Source organism: Sturnus vulgaris, chromosome 2, assembly GCF_052056855.1.
Source record: "Sturnus vulgaris isolate bStuVul1 chromosome 2, bStuVul1.hap1, whole genome shotgun sequence".
Classification (NCBI taxonomy): Eukaryota; Metazoa; Chordata; class Aves; order Passeriformes; family Sturnidae; genus Sturnus; species Sturnus vulgaris.
In genome coordinates, this window is record NC_142244.1 from 81,495,482 (window position 1) to 81,520,708 (window position 25,227).

Genomic DNA, 25,227 nt, shown 5'->3' on the forward strand with positions numbered 1-25,227 from the left:
GATCGCCTATTCTCCATATATATTCTGCAACTCACATGGACTTCTATTGTACTGTTCTATATATCTACAGTTGCCTCCTACATGTAAAACAAATGAAAAGTTTTTTTGTATTAGTAAATTTTAGGATGAAAATTCAGTCTACACTGTTCAGCACAGACTGCCCTGTCACACGTGGAATTCACTGAATTTAACTGCTTTCATAGAAATGGGGAACCTGAACATCAACTGACTTGAAAATCATCTGTGCTATGGAGCAACTCGGTCTCAACCAAAGATGTTTGGACAATGTCAACAAAGTAATTAAAGTTTTAATATAATAAATACAAACAAAGCAGTGGTATGAACAAAAATTTTATTTTTATTTTCCAATGGTGAAATGCTGCTCAGTGTGAAATTCACATTGAGTTATGAACGATGCACAACTATTGGGACTTCCCTAACTTATTTACATATGAGTCTCTTATTTTTTTGTACATGTAGATTTGGCAGCCCTTGAATTCTTTAGAGCAAAAAAAAAAAAAAAAAAGAAATATACATTTTAGTTTCAAAAGTGTTTACATTTTGTGAAACCATGATTGAGCAAGAAATTGATTAAATGGCTCAAAAATACTTCTTTTAGATACCAAACTTTAACATTGTGGTTTAGGTGCCAAGGTCCTGATTTTTGAAGAGGTACATGACTCGGAAATAATGGAACTACGTATTAACAAAAAAAATGTATTTCCATTATTAGTCTAGGAACTACTTTTCTTTTAGAAATGACAGTTTTGAAATAGGAAAATACAATGGTACAGAACATGTAATAGAATGCAAAATTTCAAATTAATTTAACTGCTTTATTATTCCCCCATCCCATATAGCTTTCCTCTTTAACTACCACTTTTTTCCCCCTTAACCTGGATTCTTTCTCTCTAAAAATGAAGCTTGTAAAGCCCATATTCTCAGGGAGTACCCTTACCAAACATCCAACTTATATACAGGCTATGCAGATAAATAACTAGACATACATCCCAAAGCTGCTAGCTACTCTCTTATCAGATAACCAAAGTATCAGGCAGAGTTCTAAACTCTATTCATACAGCATAAAGAATCTTCAAAGTAAAATTCATCTTGAAATTTTAATTTATATTTTGTACTTAAAACCCTTGAACTCTATAGAGCTCAACAGGAATATTTTCTTAAGTTTTAGTATATATGCGTTTTGCCAACCCAAGTGTCTGGAGAGCACAAATTGTTGCTTTTATTTATATTTATGAATAATGAATACCACTGACCTGAATCATCTCATAATCACTGGGTTTTTTGCATATACATTCATCTGCTGAATCAGAGTGTAAACAATGAAGGATACAAAGTTCTTGCTTTCCTTCCCTTTGTATTTAGTAATGTATTAAGAAAATACTAGATAATCAAAACCCTTATCTGGTGTCAGTAGATGCTTTTGACTTGTTTCATGGCATCAAAACATTTATATATACTGTAGATCAGCTATGGTATTTCAGGTACTCATTCATATATAAAAGAACAATTCTTTAGGTAGTTCCAGTGTCATATTTGATGCATTTTACTTTGTCTTTTGCTTTAATTTTAAATTTATATACTTAAAGTGTATAAAGTAATTTTTATTTCTACTTTGATTTTTTTAAACCAATCAGCTCCAACCTTTTTGACTACTGGATGGATTATGTAGCCATAGCGTTTCAAAAAGTGTTATCCAAGTTGTTTGTTAACTTACATATGGAAAAAAATCAGAATATCTAGGACAGCTACTGTCAGTGGTTCATTTAAATGCAATTATCAAACAAAATGGTGCTTTTACTATAAACCTTCAAGTGTTAACTAAATGTAATGTACACATTAATTTTTTCCCAATTTTTATTCTTTATGTTGCTTAAACATTTCCCCTGCTCTTCATGCTGAGGTAACTGGTGATGTGACACCCAGTATATCTGTTTTGCATCTCACTTCCTCTCTAGATAAATGAAATCAGAAGGAATAAGATTATTATTCCACATATATGAATATAATAGCTGTATTAATAAATTGTTATCTTTTTCCCTTATCTCAGTCCCTGTGATGGGAATTCCAGATACATAAACTGTAAATGCAGGAAGAGGCATAAGGAAGTGAAACTTACTGCTTGATTCTTCATAGCTAGTGACTGTAAAAACCTGCTTCCAGGCCTGTGGCAAAAGGCAAAATGAAATTGGATAAAAGGGGACTTTTTAATGATTAGATTGGTAAACCTTATTAAAAAAAGATACTATAACCTTGTTTTCTTTTTATGTGAGAAAGAACACAATCCAGAAGTGTGCCAGTGCTTCTATAATATACTTGCAGGATTATGCCTATTGTGTATAACATATCTGTAATATCACCTATAAAAAACCTGTGGATTTATTTGCTTCTATAATTTATTAACCTGCTTGTGATTTTTTTCCCCCACTGTGTATATTCTTTCTTAGAAACACATCAATGTATTTCATCATGTACTTGCTCTCACTTTTCTGATGCACTGCCCTTGCTTCTTTGCAGAATGACATCTCACTTTGTAGCTAAATGATACTGGAATGAAGAAAGCTAATTTGAATATTACTGTGACGAAGTAATTGAACAAAAAAATTTATTACAGCTTAAAAAATAAGTCATAGCATTTGCATTAGTCATCACAGAAAAAAAATCCTGTTATTAAACATTTTAGAATGCACTGCATGAAATATGAATTTATCTAAAGGGCCATTTAAAAGGAAAAGAACCTTCTTATGTAGTCTAACTTTATTTTCATTCCCATTTGTATGTAGCTGAATAATGTATTCGTCATACCACTAAACAGATGGATCATCATGGCACAATTTACTGCATGGACCAAACTGCCTGCTTTCATACCTCATTGCTTAAACTAGTTTTAAACCAAGACAAAGTTTCCCCATATATATGTTTGTAAAGCCAGGGTTCTTAGTATTGTTTCAGGTGTGTACCATAGTCAAAGTGAATTGCTTTACTTTATATCTGGTGAAGGGAAGGGGCTGGGAGGGGTTTGTTAAGAACCAACAATTATGAAAATGACAGTATATTAAAAATCAATTAAGAATGGCTAAAAACCCAGCAAATGAAGCAAAAGCTCTGTTATGTGAACTACAAAGCACTTAAAAGGAGCTAGAGACCCTTCCACAGGCTCCATCATGTGAGCAATCTCATAAAATTCTTGTGTATTTATAAAATTTTTGAAGTACAGCAAAATAGTGCTTTGTTGAAGTAGTTGATATCTCCTCAAAACTGGATCTCTAAAATAGTGCAGGTGTGACTGATTTTGCCAAATAGAACTGTAGCTGAAATACAGATCAAAACAGAGAAGAAAATGACTTTGTGCAGTGTTAACATATAAAATGGCAAGATGAGGTTAGATTGCAGTGTGAACAGTCTCTCAGAGATTAGAGAAAACACAGAAAAACAAAATACAATGCAAGCATGCAAAAGACCTGGAAAGCTGCAGATGCACAGACAGCTGCACATGTAAGTACAAAAACCCCAATCTGTAAATACAAATTGATTCCATCAGGTTTACTATACAGTACTTTAGTAGTAACAGACAGTTGAAAACAGCTTTCACTTAACAGCAAAATTAATTTTAGAGGGAAGAAAATGGTGAAGTCTCATCCTGGAGAACAGCAAGAGAGGTATTATATTAAGGAGCTGAAATTTTCTTTGGCATGGTAAAGGGGGAGAACTGAGTTTGCCAACCTATTTACACGAAGTTTCACCATCCTGTGGCCAGTGCAATGATGCTTTGCACAGTCTACTTCTTACATAATCTTTTTTGTTGGTTTCCAGTATGCCTTCGCATAAATGTTTTATTCATCATGTTGAATCTGTGTAACAACAAATAAGAATAAACACAAACTGTACAATGCAGATAAACTCTTTGCATATATGTATGTAAATTTGTAACACTGACCAACAGTTCTTTGACAGACACAACCTACAACATGCAGTTAGCTCATCCTTGTCATACTCTTCCCATGCAACAGATGAGACAAGACAAAATTTTGTCATGTTTAAACAAACAGATTGTAGAAAAAAAAAATTAGGACATTGATTCACTGGATTAAACAAATTTAGCCCACAAAAACAAAACCAGAAAATGATAATTAAAAAACAAAACGAAACAAAACAAAAAAAGCTGTATTTCCAGTATGTACTAACTGCTTAAATAAATTATATCTGGCCTTAATTATAGCCTCCCAAACTGGTTCACAGATCATAGTTACTCAGGACCAAAAGGTTAATGTTGAAAACAATGCTTATATAGGACCAGGCAATGAACCAGATCCTCCTTGCATGGCTCAGCCAGGTCTCCAGCCCTGTCTCTCCTCAGGCTCTTACACTGGGTGAGTAAAAAGACAGTTGAATGGGCTATGATACTCGTTCATTCCCTCCTCATGAATCAGGTGAGAGAGAATGTAGCCTTCAGCTGTTCTATCTTACTTGAAATATTGAGAAGTTCCCCTCTTACAGTAGCTGGAAGGCCTGGGGCCATGGCAGCACCAAGGCTGCTGCCTCCCACGCGTCCTGCAGCGCAGAGCAAGCCCCCAGCTCACCATCTGAGTTGCTTTGGTTTGATTTCGTTTTCTCAGGGATGGTGCACAAATCCCACTGGACCAGGTGGGACGAGAAGGGCACACGGAAGTTTTTAATAAAGTGTTGTTTTCCCCACGCACACAGATTTAGTGCTAGCAGGCAAGGGCACAGTCTTAAGTCAAAGTTTCTTTGCATTTGTATCACAGTTTTAGATTAGGTTTGTATTTTTTTTTTCTCTACATGGAGAGAGGGCTTCATGCTTAACTCATTCCCTCCCTAGAAAGACCCAACATCAAGCATTATCTTGCTGTTCTCATATCACACATACAAAAAGAAGTCTGACCTACAGAAAAAAAAAAAGTTTATCTAGAATTTAGCAGCTTTACAGTAGCCTCCTTGAAGAGTGCACTAAATGTTGCTTATAAAAACAGAACACATTTGAAAACTAGTATGAAGAGTTCATTCAGACTGAATCAGACTGTTCAGCTGAGCAGACAGAGAGTTTGAAATAATCAGCAGTCTCTGTTAGGGACTTCAGCACAAAGATGTGATAAAACAAATTGCCAGAAATACAGTGCTAAAAAAGGAACGGATGGTTTCCTCTTTTTGTCTTTAAATATCAAGGTAACAGCAAGAGGCCAAGAGAGCGTTGTCACACAGTTTTCCAGACTGAGATACAGTTTGATCTTTGCTGCTATTTCTAAAAAACAAATCCCTTCTTAAGCATACAGAGAGTGCCCATATTTTTCATCCTCTGAAAACCTGTGACTAAGTGTGCAAAAACTTCAGTGGCATCTCTGTGGCATTCTCTAAATCTTTCCTACACCCTCCTTCCTCCCCCACAACACTGGCTTAATTGTTCACAAGTGACAAACTCAAAGGGTTGATGTTTCTGGTAATATGATCCAAGGCTTCAATTTTATGATGTTTTTGATTTCTTCTAGGTTCATGTAGGAGAAAGTACAGTATATAGAGATCAAGGCAAGGCACCTTCAATCTAGCAATTTGGTGGGCATGTTATCCTAGGAAGCTGGGTGGAGGTACATACTGGGATATCAGTGAAATACATAGGACCGGACTTTGCATGCTTAGCTAAAAATAAAAATAAAGTTTTGTAATATGTCCAGTTTTAAAACTTCTTTTTTTAAAACACCAGAAATATTAAACTATAATTTGTAACTACCCTTTGCATTGGTGCTGCAAAAAAGAACACAACAACATCCTTGCCCATGCTTTGCTAAGTAGGTGTGGGATTCAGCCAAAAATAACAATGGCATTAAGTTCAGTTCCTTAAAAACAGGAAAGGATTATATCTGAAATGGATTTAGGTAGCGCAATTCTGATTAGTCTTGCTTTTTTTTTCTTTTATTGGTGGTGGTTGTTTTTCAAACAATGAAGATTTAGTAGATGAAAAATGAGCCTTAATTCAGACCTACAAGGCCTACAAAATTCTTTGGACCCACTTTTCCAAAAATGAGTGGGTCTTGCTCGCTGGGCAAGGCAAATGTTACCATTACCAGTAAGCCTGTGATATGTATAAAACACACACACAAAAAGAAACTATAGGGGGATGCCAAACACACGTTTCAGAAAACTCCCCGTTGGTTGTGTTTGACACTCTTCCCTCCTCTTTAATGCCAACCTCAGAAGCACAGTATCTGTTACTAAAGAGTATTCACATTTAATCAATATTTTAAGCCAGAGACAACAATCCTATTCTTTATAGATATAATTTGTAATAATAGATTTTTGAAGGCTTCCTGATTCCCTGATTGCTTTCAAAACTAAGCCACCGGCAACACTTAAGTTATAGAGAAACACAATCCCTGCAAAAGGTCACAAACAGTGGAGCGAGCAGCCTTATAAAAAAGGGAAGAAGAGAAATCCATAATAGCACAGGTTTACAGCATCTAACTAGAAATTACTTGATTATTTGTGTGCTACAAAATAGAACTTAAACACATGGATTTTGCTGAAACTGGACTCAAAAAGGGATTATGGGCAATTGTCAGCAGGCAAGGTATCAAGTGTACTTGTGAAGTATGTCATTCACATGAAGTGTCACAGTCACAGAAAAGATATTAAAAAGGCATTCCAATATCTGGTAGGGCATTCCATGGTCTGAGTTTAGCTGGTTCATCCAGGTGTCTTCTCGTTGTGGTGGAGCTACGTGTTGAGATTTATCCACTTGCAACAACTCAGTTCAGAAACAGCAACGGGCAAGCTGGTGACTTGCCACAAGCTGATCCACAGACACTGCCGAGGGGAAGTCTGGCAAGGATAAATCGCTCAACTGTACTTGGGACTCAGTAAAGTCACAACACCTGTGAGGATCTGGCTATGTTGTCTTGCTCTTGTTCACTGGTTTGCCGCCATTCATTATTGCCGATGCACTTGTGCTTTTACTTGGAGTTACCCCAGCCTTTGGCACCGTTTCTCCAATATCATGCAAAGATGGTTCCCGATACATGGCAACTGATGGGAAGGAAGAGAAAAGGAGAAGCATTTTTAACAATGTATCTCATATGAGAGCTCACTCAAATAGGATCAATTTTCTGTGTTCCTCTTGCATATCAGGGAAACAGTTTACTTTGACAGACACTGGTTTTGCACCACAGAGAGAATTGCTGGACTCTCCGGAATTCTCACACTTCTGCATCTGACTTAAAAATGCAGTAGGAAATTGCATTCGTGATTGCTTAATGGATACTATAGCTCCTTGGAAATGAAAAAACTAGTGTTCTGTCTTTGCATAAGGCACACAAAAATGTGCATGTTTATACACAAGTTTACGTATATACAACCCTTAAATAAACATTAATAAAAATGTGAACTTTTAGAAGTAAAATGTGATAAAGCAGACTGTAATTAAAAATGGGATCATACATCACAGTTGTCTAGACTTAAGTGTTCTTTCTTAGTCATACATTGCAAGACTAGGCTAGGGTCCAGTTCTACAAAGTTATATGTACATCAGTCTCCCAAATCTGAGGAATTTGGCCATGGTCTCTTCTTCAGGTGTGTCCTGAAGAAATGTCCAGGATACAGGGAGAGTATAAAAAGAGGTTTGAGGGTTTTCCTACCTCGTTTCAAAAAACATATGCAGTAGCCACTGATCTCCACTGAATGTAGAAGTGCAGAAAAGTCCAAATTAAACTATTAATTGAATTCTTAGAGGAATTAGAAGTTTTTCCCTGGGCTTCAGTCCCTATCTAACCACTTCAAATCCTTTGAGGGAAATACATGTATTCAATTACACAGTTACAGCATTAAGCTGCCTTAATGATTAATGCTCTTGCATAATTCAATTTCATTTTCCATGTCACTCTATCAGGTAATATTTCCACTTATATCTAACTTCAGTTGCATTTATTTATATCAGAGAGATGTTAAAAGACGTGTCACAGCAGTCACAGGAATTAATCATCACACTGATTTTCGGACTGGGTGTGTGCTACCACAGAGAGCACAATTCCTTCATCCCTTGGCTAATTAGAGTAAGAGGCTGGAGCATCAAAGTACTTGATCTTCAATGGTGTGAAGTTTCATAATAAATGTAAAGGGCCCCATACCATCATTAACTAATCAAATACTTGTTCTAACATTTCCAGTGACATAATCCAAATCCTTTTATAGCTTCTGAAAGACTCAAATTAAACGTCTTCTCTAGAGTACATAAGGCTAGTTATGATCTATATCTTCAGAGTGGCCCATAAATGTGTTTAGGGCACTTTGCTAGTTAATTAAAAGAGCTTGGTGAAATAACACTGTGACCTACAAAATTATTACATTGAACAACATGAAATGGAACTATAAAGTAAGGAATTATATAGCAGAGCTGTCATATTTGATGATTCTCATAGGCAATGTAAATAAAGTTATTTCTAAGCATTGTCTAAACTATTTTGATGGAGTCTGATCATCCAAACATTATTTTTAACAGGTAACTTCTTTCCTAGTACATACAAATTTGCATTGGTTAAAAACATGCACTAGTGTTCCCTCCCTATAAGTCCTAATTTAATATAGAGGGATCAAGATATAAATTATTAGTATTGCTGAGAGCTTATGAAACAACTGTAAACTTTCATGAGACAGGGAAAGCACAGAGGCATCAACCTGACTTCAAATAAATAAGATTATTCTGATTCTTTCCTTACGATGAAACTAAAGAAACAAACTGATCCTTCAATGAAAAATTTGAAGTTAAATATTAAAAGGAATTGGACTGCTAACCAAAGCATTTCTCAGGTATGTGTTTTCAGATGGTAAGAAATGAGATAATTTTCAGAATGACTGAGGCTATGTGCAGCAATTAGAACAATGAATAGTGCCATCAGGGCAAGAAGCAAAAGGCAGCAGAGGTTTATAAGGGCCTGCAGAATAGATAGGACAACACAGAAGTTCCAAGATAATAAATTGATTTTACAGAGAATGTGACATCATTTTGGTGTATAAGGTTACTGTGATTGTTATTTGCTCCTATCTTGGTTTAAAGGCCAACTTAAACAAGTTGTGTACATTGCACCACTTGGCAAAGTAATACATCATGATTTATTTTATTGAGAGACCTTTGTGTTTTGTGTTAGAAAGCTTTTACTTTTAAATGCTGACATTTCATCCATTCCCTTTATAATTCCCAATCATCCTACAATAATCATTATTTCATTCTGCCTAATGAAAGAACTATTTTCTCACTGCAAGACTCACAACAGATTTTGTCCCTAACAACGGAATATTTTAAAAGCAGCACAATTCTCTTCCACAAAAGACTTCTTTTCTTGTAGAATGACCTCTTAGTCCCTGGAAAAATGTTTTTTACATATGCCCTTTGTAGCATCACTACATGGAAGCACAAAACTTCTCCATGAAACTTTGGGAATGGCATTGACATTGTGGGGCATGCACATTCAGTAAGGGCGTTTTGGAAACCATTCCCTCTTCTTGTGAGATCTATAGCAGAGTCCTCCAGAGATGGACTGAGCCTTACCTTCCAATGGCTTGGGTAGAAAATGAGCTGCTGGTTTTGTTTTCTTCACTCTGTTTCCTTTCATGACCTGCCCTTCTTTATTCAGCCCCAAGAACCAGGCCCTCCCGGACTCCTGTTGTCTGTAGAGCATGGATGAGTAGATTACATAATAATTTTCAAAAACAGACTCCTTGAATTTGCACTCTGGTGTAAAAAGTTCCTGTTGGAAGAAAAAAAAAATTAAATGGTATCTCTAAAGTGCAGGATTTGTTTTGTTAATTTACAAATACCTCGTGATAACTTTTATATATGATTTAAAATAAGGTTCTGCTTTAAGACTAGGAGTTCTGTCTTTGTCTGGAAGACCTCCAGTGCACTTATTTCACTTCCCATGCATGGCTCAGTTTACCCATCTGTCCAACAGAGACAGTATATTTTTAAAGCAGAAGGAAAGCCACATATGTATGAAAGCACTATTTAAAATACAGGCATAATTATTGTTATTATGCTTATTTTTCTGATAGGATATCCTTATAAAGATTAAGAAAGTCTATGCTAAAATAGTATTAATGAGATAACAGTTGTTCTAACTGAATGCAGCAAGCTCCCTCTTGTTTACAACAACTAATATTTGATATGTAAAATGCTGCTACCAACATAATATAATGTATAGCATTCCCTGTAGTCCAGGAAAATACCATCACAGGGAAATACTATTCTAATTTACAAATTTCTGGACAAAGAATAGTAATTCCTACTGGCATCCTCAGAATTCATTCCAAAACTGGATTTTTTCTTCAGAAGTCACATTCAATAACAGCAGTTGTCCTAAACTCTATATAAGTTAATCTAAGCATGAACTTCTGTAGTACAGTAGGCAAATAATTTAAATATATATATATATACACACACAAATACGTAAATAACACAAGTAACTAACAAAATAAACAGTGTGAATATCCATGGAGATGGAGATTACCAGAATTCTTTGAAAAAATCCAGTAAGTTAATAAGCAAATAAATATACATTTAAAATATCACAAGAAAAAATAATTCTGTGTGAAAGTAATTTTCCGTCTGTGGACCCATCTGCTGCAGCCTGTAGAAGAAATAAGACATAAAAGGAGGAGGTAGATGTGGGAAAGGAGGAAGTAGCTTGCTAAGATTTCAGAGCTCAAAGTTCCCAGCCCTGAATACTCTTTACATTTCTTTTAGTTATCTTTCCCAAAAAGCAAAAAAAAATAATCTGAAAACTTCACATCTTTTCAATTCTCCATTCACAGGTTTTTTTTTTTCCATTTCTTTTTGCTCCTGGCCCCATGCAGTACTGAGTTAACACCCAGCAGGCAATGTATTTTCAGGGTCTCTATGCCATCCCCAGCTGCCTATATATTGTATGAATTTCACAGCTGCTTCTGCCACAGATTTACTTTCTGGAAATCAAAGTCCTTAAAGACACAGTTCCCCATACCAAAAAGCACAGATTAAAGACTTTTCTGAATGTGCATTGAATGTCACTTGGTGCACAACCTAGTTCTCCTAATGTGATGGGGTACATGGTATTTGTTTTGCCATGGCTTAAATTACCACCTGTAAGCAAAAGCTGTCTTGATGAACACCAGGCACACTATTAGCATTCCCAATCTTTGAACTTCAGATTTAAAAAATTAATGTCTTTTATGCAACAAGAGACCAAAAGCAAAGAACAGCTGAGAAAAAATTCCTGAGCCTGCCCTAAAATAGGTTGCTTTGGCTATGTCAACCAGTACACTTAGTGTCTATAGGCCACACTCTTACAGGGTGCAAAAAAAATTTCTGAATTGTGCAATGGGCATTTTTTTTGCACTACCACTTCTTTACCCCCATGTATACAACTGCACACCAACTGCATACGTATATGTATATGTACATGTACATGTATATGTATATACATGCAAAAATGCTAAAAGAGTCTGTACTAGAGGCACTGAATACTAATGACAGGAAAACACCTTAACAGCACCTTCTCCTTTGCCATGGGGCTTTTCCTCTCTCTCTTCAAAACTTTAAGACATCTGTTGTTTGTGTTACTCTCCTTTCTCCTCCACTGATTTCAAGTCACAGTAGGGCTCAAGGAGACTCAAAATAAAGCCAGAAGGCAGGGAGGCATGCTAGAGGGAATGCCTGTTAAAGCCTAGCACAAGCATTTACATGCGAGTCATGTTCCTTGGCTGTTGAAACAGCAGATGCTAATCAGGAAATGCCTACACAGCTCTCCTTATTGCCTACTTCACTGAAAATGCTACCCCCTGTGTTCCCCATGAAGTTTTACTTCCTTGTAAGGCTCAATTACTATAAACACTACTTCTTAGCCAATACTCACAGTTTTTGTGCTATAAACAAAGCTGTTTGTCATTCTATGTTCCTCCGTACTAGAGCTGCTTGGCTGCCTCTAAACACTATGTGTATGTTTTCCCTAACAATATCCATTATGATACTTAAACAAGTTTCCTTCAATTCATACCCCCTCCCTGAATCAAACCAGTCTCTTTCCTCTCTCATTTATTTGGCATTGCAGTAGTGTTTCTGACAGTGAACAGTATATGAAGTGGTAGGCATTTAAATTACCAAGTAAGAAAAAAACATATAGATTATGTCAATGCAATTACTTGGCTACTCTTAGTTGCAGACTAATAGACTGGACAAACTGGCATCATTACTACTATGTAGTCATGAAAACCATAAAAATACTCTGATATTTTTTTCCTGGCGTACAAGGAGGAGTCAAATCCAAATAATGTATTCTGCCTAAAACTACTGCAGCTATCCTACTCCAAAGGTCTGAGTAGGGTAACAGCTTTGGACAGGGTTTGCATTCATCCAGTATGTTCAGAGGCTCTTCTGCCTGAGTTAAACTCTCAGTCAAAAAGTCCCTTAAATATATGTTACTTTAAAGGAGACTAATAGTTCCAGCAGTGTGGGGAGTATTCATTAATTAAAATTTGGCACCTGACAATTACTGTACTGAACTGCAGACACCAGTTCCTCTAAGGAAAGTTAAGGAGGATAATCAGGAGACTTCTGAAATGGCCCACTTCCCTGGGGATCAGGTGAAATTGAATATTTCTAAGTTAAGAGTGGTGCCTAAAGTCTTGCGTCAGACACCATCTCAGCTGGATGAAAATCGTTACTATATTTTCTACATTAAAGTAGCCATAACACCTAAGATGCTGTTTTTGCATGTACCTAGGTCAAATCTAGAACTGTATCTCTTAGCCTAGTGGGAACTCCCAGAAAATTACTAATGTGCCAACAACACTGACTTTAAAAAAAACAAAACAACAAAACATGGACAACTTTTTTTAAACCTACTGTTGGGGGTAAAGGCAGTACAGGATGTTTTATAAGAGAAACTGAGTGGTGAGGACACTCCCCTAGGCTACCTCCCTATCTGTATCCAACCTGAAGGAATCCAAATCTGCATCTAGCTGACATGAATAATTTAGATCTTCCCTGCAAGAATGACTTCTTGGGTTTTGATCCCAGGACATTTTGTATTAGGAAGTGAATGAATACATTGCAAAACCAGACATGACTTGCAACAAGAACTTGTGCTCAGGATTTCTCTTTCAAGGTCAGAGCCCAGATTTAACCTGTAGTTTTATATAAAAAGTGGTTTTATCCTGTCAAAGTAACATTTGAAAAATAAAGTGTATACTAGCTGCCAATTTCCAAAACCCCAGGGATGGATTTTGGCTGTGAACTGCAATCTGATACAGCTTCCTGGGTCCCAGAGAAGTGAAGGATGTATTAAACTGCAATTTGCTGAGAAGAATTTTCACTTGGATATTTTTCTAGTTTCTCATCAAATTTTTACTTGATGTGAATCCTATTTGGAAATATTTTAATTCTAGTTGCAGTAGCATTAATTTCTAATTAAAGACTGAGTTCAAACTTCTGGAATGAAAAGTTCTTTCATTGCAGAGTTCTTAGTTTTGGGACCTCCACCAGCGTTGCCAAATCTTAGCATTATAGTATTCAAAATGATGGGGCTTCACCTCATGGAATCATGTGGTGGTAGCAGAATCTACTTTCATATAAGAACAATACACAAAAGAAATAAAATAAAAAGAAGCATTACCCACTTCTCAAACCTGGGAGTTTCTGAACAACAGAGCTCAGGTTACTTGTGTGTCAACACAAAGATATAAGGGTTGTTGGAAAGTAATTCAGATGACAGCTGAGATTAATTCCCTACCAAGTAATGTCTTCCTGTCAATCAAAAGCTTAGGTCTGACATGATGAAGTTAAGCCTCAATGCCAATCAATAATGTGGCACTGTAGCAAGTGGTTATCATACAAAATCAAAGTACAGCAAACTTTATTGTCCCACAAGCCATTGAGTAATTGAAAATATTTGAATGGATTATCAGTGTAACTTCCCACTGCCGTGATTTCACAATTTAGTCTGTTCAAGTTAGTCAGCTTTAAAGAAGAAGCACACATCCATTCTTAGGCATGACCTTTCACTTTAAATAAACCCCCCAAAGCACAGCGTTTTCCTAGTGCAATTCTCAGGACAAAGAAATATGCTGTGAACCACACAGTTACAAAGCAAAACTAGCATGACAACACAACTAGTCACATAGCTTCCAGATTTTGTTTAAAAATTAAATAGAGACCTGCAGTTCTAAATTATACTTCTGTTCTGTAAATCAATAATGAACTGTCAGGACTGAACAAAAAGTAACCTTCCATTGCACACCATGAGGGACAGTGTAAGAGCCTGCCTCTACAATGGTCAGCTGAACTAACAATAAGGGCTCCCACAAAAGTTTCCTTCCAGTCCTGAACCTTTAAGCCACTTTAGCTTTGTATTTTATTCTGAAATATATGAAGGAAGGGCATTAGTCACTGCTCACAGAAGTGATAAAGCCAGCAGATATCCTCTAGAATTGTAGCCAGCAGCAAACAAGGAGGCAGTGGACTCCCCTGGAGATGGGCACAACAGGACTTGCTCATCAACCAGGCAGCAAAAGCACAGCTGTAGGCTGGACAAGCTGCAGTTTCTCCTTGGTGCCATGCAGAAAACACAATTGCAATACAAACTCAAAGAGATTGTCGGGCAAGGAACAGCCAGTCTAATCAAGCACTGTAAAAAAAACTGATACTATTCATTACTTGCACCTAAAAGTACAGGTTATGGATCAAGACCTCAGAGCTTTTGAAGCACAGACCAAGTGGAATCTGACTGATGCAAACACCTCATAATCCTAAAAAGCCAACACATCCAATCAATGGTATCAGCATGGTAGTAGGTGGTTATAATTTTTTTTTTTGTAGAATTTATGACAAAGGTTTCTTAAGGATAGATAGAGACAGGACAAGACGAGCTTTGTGGAAGCTTATGGGAAATTTCTGCAGAGAGAGAAAAGCAGCACAGAGTCAGCAAAAAAGTGTTTTGAGAGTTAGGCTAGCAACACAGGAATAAAAGAAGGAAATGACATTTTAATAGTGGATAGAAAGGTTGGAAATGACTCATGAAGACTGGTCTTAAGGTTGAAAAGAAGCAGTCTGCTTAATGAGGAAAATGCACTCAAAAGAGAAGTAAGTTAAAATAACGAAGGTGGGAAATGAACTTTGCGGCAGAGCTCTGTGGGGGTAGCAGTGTATTCCTCAGTGCAGGAGGGGAGGATGCTGCAGTGATCAAAGTGTGAAATGATGAGATCCTAGAAAACAGCTGCAATGGGATGAACAGTAAAAGGCCTTGTCACAGATTTTTGCAGCAAAACTTGAAAGATCTGGAGGCTTCTCCTGCACGAGAGACTTAGAACACACTTAAATTGATATTCTGGTGATTATCTGTGCATTGAATTAGGTGTCTTACAGTAAACCTATTTGACAAAAGTTTGTGCAGGAAAACAAAAAATCACTTAATATTTCCTGTCCATTACTCCAAATTTTGTCAACACTTAAGATGGCTAAAACTCTGCAGTTTGAAACTTGTGCACGAGCTCTTCTTTGAATGGCAGAAAACAGAGCAACACATGGTTATGTACCTTATTAATTAAGGAGAAATTTCTATTCTATTTCCTTCAGGTTAAGAAGACATTTAGTGTATCTGGGCTTAATAAAAGCCTCATACGAACATAATTTTTAAACATCAGAATAAGAACAAGCAACGTTATCAGAATTTTCTATGTGCAGACTGGCCAAGTAAGATACCAAGGAACTCAAGACTTTAGATGCCACTACAAGCTTTGCAGTCAAATTACTAACTTCAAAAGTAAAGGCAGTAATAGCTGAACCTGACAAACCTACAGAAGTCCTACTAAAGCAGCAAACACTCATAGCCACTTTCAAACACTTTCCACCGTTTTCTGACAGAAAATTTCCTCAATAAATTATAACAGACATAGAATGCCTTTATTGTCTCTTCTAAGCCAATGTTATTTCTGTTTTTGAAGATTACTACATGTGGTCTTTAAAAAAGAAGAAAGTTATAAAAAGATGACTTGCTATCATGCAGGTAAAAATCAGGGATGATTTTTGCTGGTTAAAGAATCACTGAGAGTACATTAAAACGTCATTGTGTAAAAGAGAACTTTTAGCTATGATTTCTGTATCTCACTTTCAAGTTCTTTAAAGACTTGAAAATGTGAGAGGCTTGAAAAGGCTAGAACTGCTTGCAAGGAAATAAAACACTTTCGACTAAATTTAGGCAAAAGTCAATGTAAATTAATGTTATTGCAAATATTAGCACTTAACTAGGATTCTAATTAGCTGAGATATGAATGGTAATATTGATCATGTAGCAATTCTTTTATCCATGTGCATTCATAAGCACCTACAATAAGGCCATGAATAAAATTCACATAATATCCATAAAGATAACCTAACAAAAAATAGCTTGAAGAGATATCTGTGTGTTTAAGAGGATCACAGAACTACAAAAGAGTTAGGGTTGCAAAGGACCTCTGGAGATCCCTTACTCCAATCCCCTTAACACTGATCAAAGCCCAAGTTTGGCTTAATTTTATGTCCATATTGGAATAACAGAATCATTAAAGTTGTAAAAAGGCACCCAAGATCATCCAGTTCAACCTTTGACTGAACAACACGTCAACTAAACCACAGCACTAAGTGGCAGACCCAGCCATTTCTTGAACAATTCCAGGGATAGTGATTCCACCCTAGGCAGCCCATTACAATGCTTAATCACCCTTTCAGTGAAGAAATTCTTTCTGCTATGCAACATGAACCTTCTCTGCTGCAGTTGAAGGCAATTTCCTCCTGTCCTGTGCCTGTTTGCCTGGGAGAAGAGGCTGATCCCCACCTGCCTACAACATCCTTTCACGTAATTGTAGAGAGTGATAAGGCAAAAACAGATTATAGCATCTTGGTTTACAAAAATTTCCTTACTTCATACTAGATAGGTTGCCTTGCCTACCACTAGAAGCTATGGCCATATTAATCCATAATTTATTAAAGACAATAATATGTTTTTCTGGAATTCAGAGCAGAGAGTACATGTTATTTCATAAACTTAGCATTTGAAAGATGAAACAATGATGTCAGATAAAAGAATATTTTAAATAACTGCAAGAATGATCCCAAATTACTACTTATATACACTAGCCATATATTTCATCTCTCCTTCTTACATAGAAGCTACTATTATGTTACAAGCAGAGCTCTTGTATTAATCTTCTTTTGACCACTGTCTACAATTTATAGTCATCAACTCAGTGGGACACAGTGGAGATAGAACAAATTTCCTTGATATGAGCATTTCTGATATATGCTATTTGAAGTTGGACAATTTGACCAAAAAATGACCTAATGTTTGTGAAATGCAGCCCATAATGAAGATCACAAACATAACCCTCACACTTGGAATAAGTGAGTAGAGGTTGCTTAAACACAAGAGAAGATTTGGGGCAGCAGCCTGGAAAAAGTTACTAATTTTCCAAACTGTCTTTATGACACTCATTACAAAACTAGTATACTTCACTGAATGCTCAAGAGTAGAACCATTAAAAAAGTGCTGTGCCCCCTGAATAAAAGAATAAAAATTTATTTTAGAAATATTATTGAGAAGCCAAATTGTACCTATGGTTTTGGTCTGAGAATAGTCTGCAGCCCACCGAGAGCCATCACATGTTATAGCATATGGTCAAGATAGACCACAGACACATGAAGGAGAGACAAGTTATTTTCTGCTTCGTTTCAACTCTGAACTTTCACAGAAATGTGTAATTTTTGTCTTGGGTACATCTTTGGCTTTAAAGGAAACACAGCCAGAATCCTTGTATCACTGAAATGAGATATTTATTCTCCCAGAGCATAATCTCCTCCCCACGTAATCCTCAGCATCTACCTTCCCTTAAGATTCAAATATGCAGTAAAAATTGCTTTAAGGCTTCAGCTTAAACACCAATGATAACTCCTTGCTGTATCAACACAGAGAGACATCTTTTATCTCCTGTACAGCATCTGTGATTAAAGAAACCCAGTATCAATAAGAAAGGCAGATGCCCCAAGGCATGACTAAGAGAAATTGCACGCATTGTAGGGAATATTTTCTCCCAGTACTGTCATGGGGGGTTTTGGAGAAGAAGATGAGTAAACCAGCCTCTATTTGAGGGTCACTTCCACTCAGAACAGCCATAATTCATCAGTTTGTCGACAGCAGCAGGCTCTCATTTAGAAAAGGTCAATGCCAAGGGAAAAATGGGACAGCACTAAATTAAGAGACTGAAAGGAAGGATTTAACAACACAGCTGTTGAAACAAACCATGATGGCTGGGGAGGAAATTCTCCTCTGGTTGCCCATCAATCCACTGTTCTGTCCCTGGATGAATAATGCAGGAGGAATACAGAGACACTCAGTCATAGACCAAACCTTTCTAAATGACAGTGGAACTTTTTGACCCAAGTTTATCCAAACACTTGTAGTCATTACTGTAGACAATCTTCTGCAATGCAAATTCCTCAAATAAAACAAACTATAAAGAAAAATGCAAAAATAGTTATTGAAATGGCCAAGTACCCAAAAAGAACTAAGGAGGATGACTTTTTCTAGTTGTTTACCACAAGGAAATTTTTGCTTCTCTCTAATGCACTGAAATATTGGATGAAGAAAAATGATTACAGTTTTTGCCACTATTGTGCAACATCAGATGGGATGGTATATTTTCATATACATAGGGTTTTTGCAGACCTCTCTCAGTATGATAGTATGACATGTCCGTAACTATATACAAATGCAAAAGGAAACATAAATAGGTGCAAATTTAGAGGTATTTTTCAAGGTATAATTTAGGGTCTTTCAGTTCTACATGTTCCTTCCAAAAGATGTGTGAACTTATGAAAGTTCAAAACGGGTGTAATTTACAAGCTGAGAAGCTAGACAAAGTTGCAAGAACACTCAAGCTATATGAAATGGCCTACTTTAGTGTACTCTTTTCTGTTTCTTTTTCTTTACAGTTGTGAGCCTGTTTTTTTCTTGCAGCCTTTCTTTATGACCTGTCAGTGTATGAATTATACTGTCTAAAAACCAACTATTAGAAAAGACAGGGGCTGGACTAAATAAAAGTTAGGAGAGTAGGTTATATGAAATTATAATTATACGATTACTATATGAAATTCTTGCAAATGTCTCTTTCTCATCCTTTTGCTGTTGTACCCTTGCTGTTCATAAGAAGAACATGAAAGGTAAATTCAGAGGAACTTTAGTCTGCAGAGACTAGTGTAAGGCAAAACTATTGTGTAATGAATCTCATCACATCTCTGAGAAGATGCATTAGCTAAGTCTTCTCTTAATTTTACAACTCAATAATAAGCTGCAGTTGATCACTGGAGGCTGGGAAGCAAAGGGAACAGAGACAATTTTCAGATGTTTATTATTTAACTTTTGTTATACAGTGAATATGTGTTTTAGGAGAAGCCACCAATTTCTTCCTTCTTTCACTCTGCATCTTTTTGCCCATCTTTGTTCTGCTTTGAAAGCACAACTAAATATTCAACAGGCTTTCCCCACTTCCTTCCAATGCAGCTTTCATATATGAAAACAAAGGGTTGTAAATCCATTCTCTGTTCTTTTTCATTCTCTCCTTTTCCAATGAGAAGACAGAAAATGATGGACATCAAACCAGAAATACAGCCAAAACCTGACAGGCTGACAAGCTCTTAAATATTCTGTACCATTTCCTGTTTTATGCATTTTCATTCTTTCATAGAGATAGATGCCTACAGCACTGATCCACTTAAAATAAAAAGTCAGTGCACATAGGATGGGACACCCAAAAAACTGCTGCCTGCCATGAAATATCTGTCCAGAAAATATAACACAAGAGCAAACTTGCCTGTCCTGAAATTCATAAATGTAAATAAAAATCTTAAAAGTCTTTCTAGTATAGGAAATAGTCATACATACATATATATACATAAAATGGAAATAGCAATGTTCACTTAAAATATTTCAGTTCATCTAGAGATCTAAAAATATAATCCTATTATTGATTTTCACACATCGACATAATTGATTCTTCAAGTATCCATTATCAGAAGAAACTTGAAGTACAGAGACTCACACCCAAACTTTCAAAAACTGTATCATGATTCAATAAAAAAGAAAATCCATTATGTCTTCTGTTTTAACTAAACAATTAATGGGAAATAAAGTGTCAGCCACTTAAAAGTATTTTTGTGGAATGGCATCACAACATTAACCAGTTGGAAATTGTGAGAAGAAACAAGTCAGACACTTTTGGGCATATGTTTATATGCTAAAACCCCAGAAATTTAATGTATCTCATTAGAAAGGAGATGATTACATGCAACTCCTATCACACCCAGCAGTGATGCTTGGTTTTGTTATGGATGGGTAACTCCAAGGTGGTTATAGCTACATCCTGATGTTCAGATAAAATTCCTCTCTCAGCAGCAAACTCTTAAGTGTTGATTATGTACAAGATGAATATAGATGCCTGGGAAAACCTGTAAGGGTAAAAAAATCAGAGCAGTAGTGAAAGGTTATGTTTTTTATTTGCCTCAGTGTTACAATATGCATTGAAGAACCAAATTAAAAAAAAATTGAAAGTTATATCAAGTAGTTTACATAACAAGAAACAAAGCAAGATTTTTGTCCAGAGCTACTGACAACTGTGTTATAATCAATGCCACTACTTACTCAAGGTGCTAGAAATCTGATAATTTCTTTAAAAATCGGTTGTATCAAGCCACTAGGTAACTCCTTGTCTATTATTCGATATTTCTATAGCCATCCTGAGAAAGTCACCACTTAGTGTTGCATGAATACAACACATTTAACCTAGAGCAGCTTCAATCTATTCATGAACTGTCCTGGTGAATAATGAGATAAAAATACCCAACTTTTAACCCTCTTATTCTACTCCTGAGGAAGGCAGACTGTAAAACACAACAGCTTCCTCAAAGAGGCTGAGCTGTTGTGAATATATTTCCAAGAAAGCAATGAGGTCTTACTTGAGATTATGGTTGCTTTTATGGCTGCTTGGAATTTAATTTATGTCAACTACATTCCTGAAAAAATGGAGGATCTTCCTCTTTGTCAACATGACAATAAAAACACCTTATCTATAGACTTGAGTGGCTAATTGCAAGGATAAATTGAGCTAGAAAGCATATATTGCTTCTGAACTGTGTATAAAAACAGTTGGAGGATGAAGGCCAAAACTCTAGCCAATTCAAAACAGTAAGGTTACCAGTAACCTGCCATCAACTGGTAAAAGAGAAACAAGGGGTACAATATTAACATGGTCTCTGCTACATTATCTGTAAGAAGCAGCCACAAACCGTTAAATGCAAAGAAAAGACCATTTTAAGAACTTAGAAACAGCCCTCTGATTTCTAAAGCAAAAAGTATGAAGGTGAAAATATCAGGTATTTTGATTTCCAAGTTTCTTGGATGCACACTTTTTCACTGGTTCACCAAAGCTGAGCACAGTTTTCATATGTTCCTGTCACAAGAAAGGTGTGCATCAAGCCATACTGCACAAAATTCTGAACTTTGAAAAATAATTCAGAAGAGCTGGAATGAGGCTGAACTTCAGCCAGTGAGCCCAGCTGGTGCCTGATGATTGATGCCTCTGTAGTCACCCTGATTTCAGCTGCCTCCTGGCTTACAAGATTGGGGGATTTTTTTGTCTTTTAATATTTTTTGATCTACATTCCATTTTTCTTGTCCATTCCCTTCAAGTCTTTCAAGAATCTTTTGAATCTTTCTCCCCCAGTAATCAAACCATCAGCATATTAAAATATTGCTACAGGCCAGAGGAACTCCTTGTCCTGAGAATGTCAAAGTGATTGCACACCTGTTTCTATACCTATATATCCTGAGGAATTTAACTGTTTACTTTCACCTTAGGTTTGACTCCCTGCTTATATTTTCATGCTTAGAGCTATAAACATGCAATTTGCTTATCCTCAGCTTTATCTGGATTTCCAATTTCCTGTCCTAAAGGCATTACATGACACGTGTTCATAAAATCTATCAAAATTACATGCATGTTCTGCTGTTATTCCCATTGGATTATCTCACTAAGTTTTTAAAACAGGCAAAAATGCAGATGAAAGACCTGTGTTTAGAATTGAACTCCAGTTCCAAATCTTTACATTTGTCTTAGATTCTACCTTTTACATTGGTCCAGATAGATACACGTAGTCCCATATGAGTCTAAGAACCTACTTTTCAATACTTTACTCATCACAACTGAATTTGATTCTCGTGCTTGTATTAAAGAATTAGACATGTACGTGTTTCTTTCCCCTGAAAACTGCCAGTACTGTTCCTTTGTATAATCAACAGATTATTTTTGCCTTGCTGCTTGTAATTCCTTACAAAACATGATGTTTTAGACGCATGAGCTCCACTGCAGAGGCAAGCAGACGTGACCTTTGGGCTGGGACTGGAGCAGTCGGTGTGACTCAGTGCCTGCCAGGGCTGATCTCACTGGTGCTAACCCGCAGTGGTCCCCAGGGACTGCCCCACGTCTCCAGCCCTGCCCTCTGCAGCACAGGCACACACCCTGTGCCAGGGGCGAGCCTGCAGAAGGGGGATAACTCACAAATGAGCAACACTCTGTCTGTGTCCATCATCTGCAAGGGCCAAGGTCAGAATGGAACGCAGACACAATTTAAAATGCAGAAAAACGGTGGCTTGGGGAAGAGCAAATGAAAGAGTGGACATGGAAAGGGAGCTTTGACTTTAATAAATAAAATATTTCCCAAACTATAAACTCTTGTCTGTGCTATGCTGCCCTAATTTATTTCTATTTTTTTTTTTTTTTAGCTGTGAGTTTTAACCTATCATCAACGGTATTTCCTCAGAACTTTATTCATGCCACTTCCATTCTTTTGCAAAGATTTCAGACAGCTACTGGAAAAACCACACTGAAATTTAGAGACTATTACCCATTAATGTTCTGTTCAAATACCTGATTTCTGTAATGGATAGGGTATAAAGGATGGAAAAAGAACACTAAGGAGACCAAGTCTGCTCATAAAGGGTTGGAGCTGCTGTATTTCATGCAACAAAACTGAAATTGAGTCTTGTTGTCATAGGAGAAATCAACTGACTGATCATGTAAGATCATGTAGATGTTGAGCATCTAAAACTTACAGCAGGTGGCAGCTCTTCTTCTGTCTCTCTAATTTGCCTATCAGGTGTTTTTAATTTGTGCTTTTGATCTAACTAAGAGGAAATAAACAAGAAAAAACCCCAAGCAGGGTGAAACATCTAGATATTTTGGAAATATGGGTAGTTTTCTACTGTATAATTTACAATAGCTTGGTACAGATATATCACTTGGCTAATCCAGGGTTATTTTTTTATTCACTAAATGTCTCAAACAGCTGCAAAAAAAGGCAATTCTGATAATGTTAACTCAATAACAATAATTTGGTAGACTTACCAGTGCTTAAAACAAAATGGGAGCAGCAACTGGTTGGGTTTTTTTCCAAAAATAGCACATGTTATATATATATATTATAATAATAGTCTTAATATTAATTAAAAAATAAAAAAATATTATAAAATCCAAATTTAGAGATTGGTTCATGGTGCAATTTGTCTGGGTCCCTGACAATGTAACATCTCCTTGGCATTCAGACCTGATCCTCTGTACTGATACATCACTTTGCACATCCAGTATTTCCCCAAGCATTCAGAGGTTTCAGCAGGAAGCACCGAGATATTTGGGAAATCTCAGGGTATGAATCAGGCTGCCAGTAACAGGCTGTAACAGTGACAGTGACATTCCAAATGAGACTGCTGAGAAAAAGGAGAAACCCTCTTCTTCAGGATGTGCACAGACACGATGCTGTGTCAGTGATTAAGAAATGAGTGCTGCTGCAGGGAGCTGCCTCTGCAGTCGTGCTTACAGGTGTGCCTCCTCTGCTGCCTCCTCTGCTGCTTCTGGAAACCTTTCAGCCTGGGAGATGAACTCTTCCATGGGAAAAACAAGCAGCAACTGAAATAACGCTGCCAGTAAACATAAAATCAGAGGCATTAGATATACCTGCCTACACAAGTCACTAATTTCAGTGAATAAACTATAATTCTTTTATGTACTTGCATGAGATCAACAATTAGAAAAGAGGGAGTCACTGTGAATAGCACTCACAGTTTCTGCTGAGGCACTCAGTCCCCCGCAGTAACAAGAACATGTTGTTTACATTCCATGTGATTTGCATCAATAACAAAACTGGTATTTCACAAAAAGACAAACAGAGGACTTTTATATCTTTTTCATTTCTGTCAAGCTTTATGTCTTCAAAGGTCTGCACTAGTATTTCCACCCACCATTGCCAGCAAACAGAATCACATAATCAGAATGATTTGGGTTGGAAGAGACCTTAAAGATCATCTAGTTCTGACCCCCTTTGCCATGGGCAGGGACACCTTCCCTTCAATCAGATTGCTCAGAGCCTCATCCAAGCACATCCAGGGATGGGCCTTCCATGACTTTTCTGGGCAACCTGTTTCTGTGCCTCACCACCCTGAGAGTAAATAATTTCTTCTGAATATCTGATCTAAAAATACCCCTCTTCCATTTCAAATAAAGAAGCAGAGAAAAAGCCTTGGAATAGATCTAGAAAAACCTCTGAAATTGAGATTAAAGCCAGCGTTCTCAAAGGTGATCTCTGATTTTGAGATTATCTTCTAACAGCAGTAACTAACACCTGGAGGCCAGATGGTCACTAAGCAGCGTTGGGAAACCTCTGCTTTGCTCTCAGCTGCTCCAGTGCTTCTGAAAACCAGACCAGGAATTTTAGTGCCCCAAAAATAGAACTGTGGAAATCTACCCAGAAAGGTTTTCCCCTAACCTGACAAAATCAGTCCCATTTTTCAATCTAGCTGAAGTGCTCTGCTTGCCAGTGCTAGGTCTCCTCAGGAAGCCCCAAGAACGAGCAGAAGCAATTTCACCACTGGTCGTCACTGTTATCCCTGTTGTCCTGTCTATACCTCATGTACAACACTCAACAAAGAGTTAGATTTCTTACTATCAAACTTAAAAAAAAAAACAGTCCAGATATAAACACATATGCAGATCAAATGCAATTCAGAGCTGTGGTTGCAGATCAATCCTCAAATCTATTTAATGTGGGAGTGAATAGATTTTCTATTGGTGTTTCACCAGTGTAAGTGTTTAAGAAAA

At 36.8% G+C, this 25,227-nt stretch overlaps 1 protein-coding gene across 4 annotated transcripts in view; it reads right to left on the reverse strand.

Moving 5' to 3' along the window:
* Positions 1-335: 335 nt before the first annotated feature.
* The window catches only part of FGF14 (fibroblast growth factor 14), a 382,190-nt gene continuing 357,298 nt past the window's right edge, over positions 336-25,227 (reverse strand). For all 4 annotated transcript variants that reach the window (XM_088159883.1, XM_014873350.2, XM_088159884.1 and 1 more), the window contains 2 exons: positions 9,569-9,767; positions 336-7,053 (listed from right to left, as the gene is read on the reverse strand). In XM_088159883.1, the coding sequence (XP_088016009.1) occupies positions 6,917-7,053; positions 9,569-9,767 (336 nt within the window). In that variant the 3' untranslated portion in view covers positions 336-6,916. The remainder of the gene's footprint in view (positions 7,054-9,568; positions 9,768-25,227) is intronic.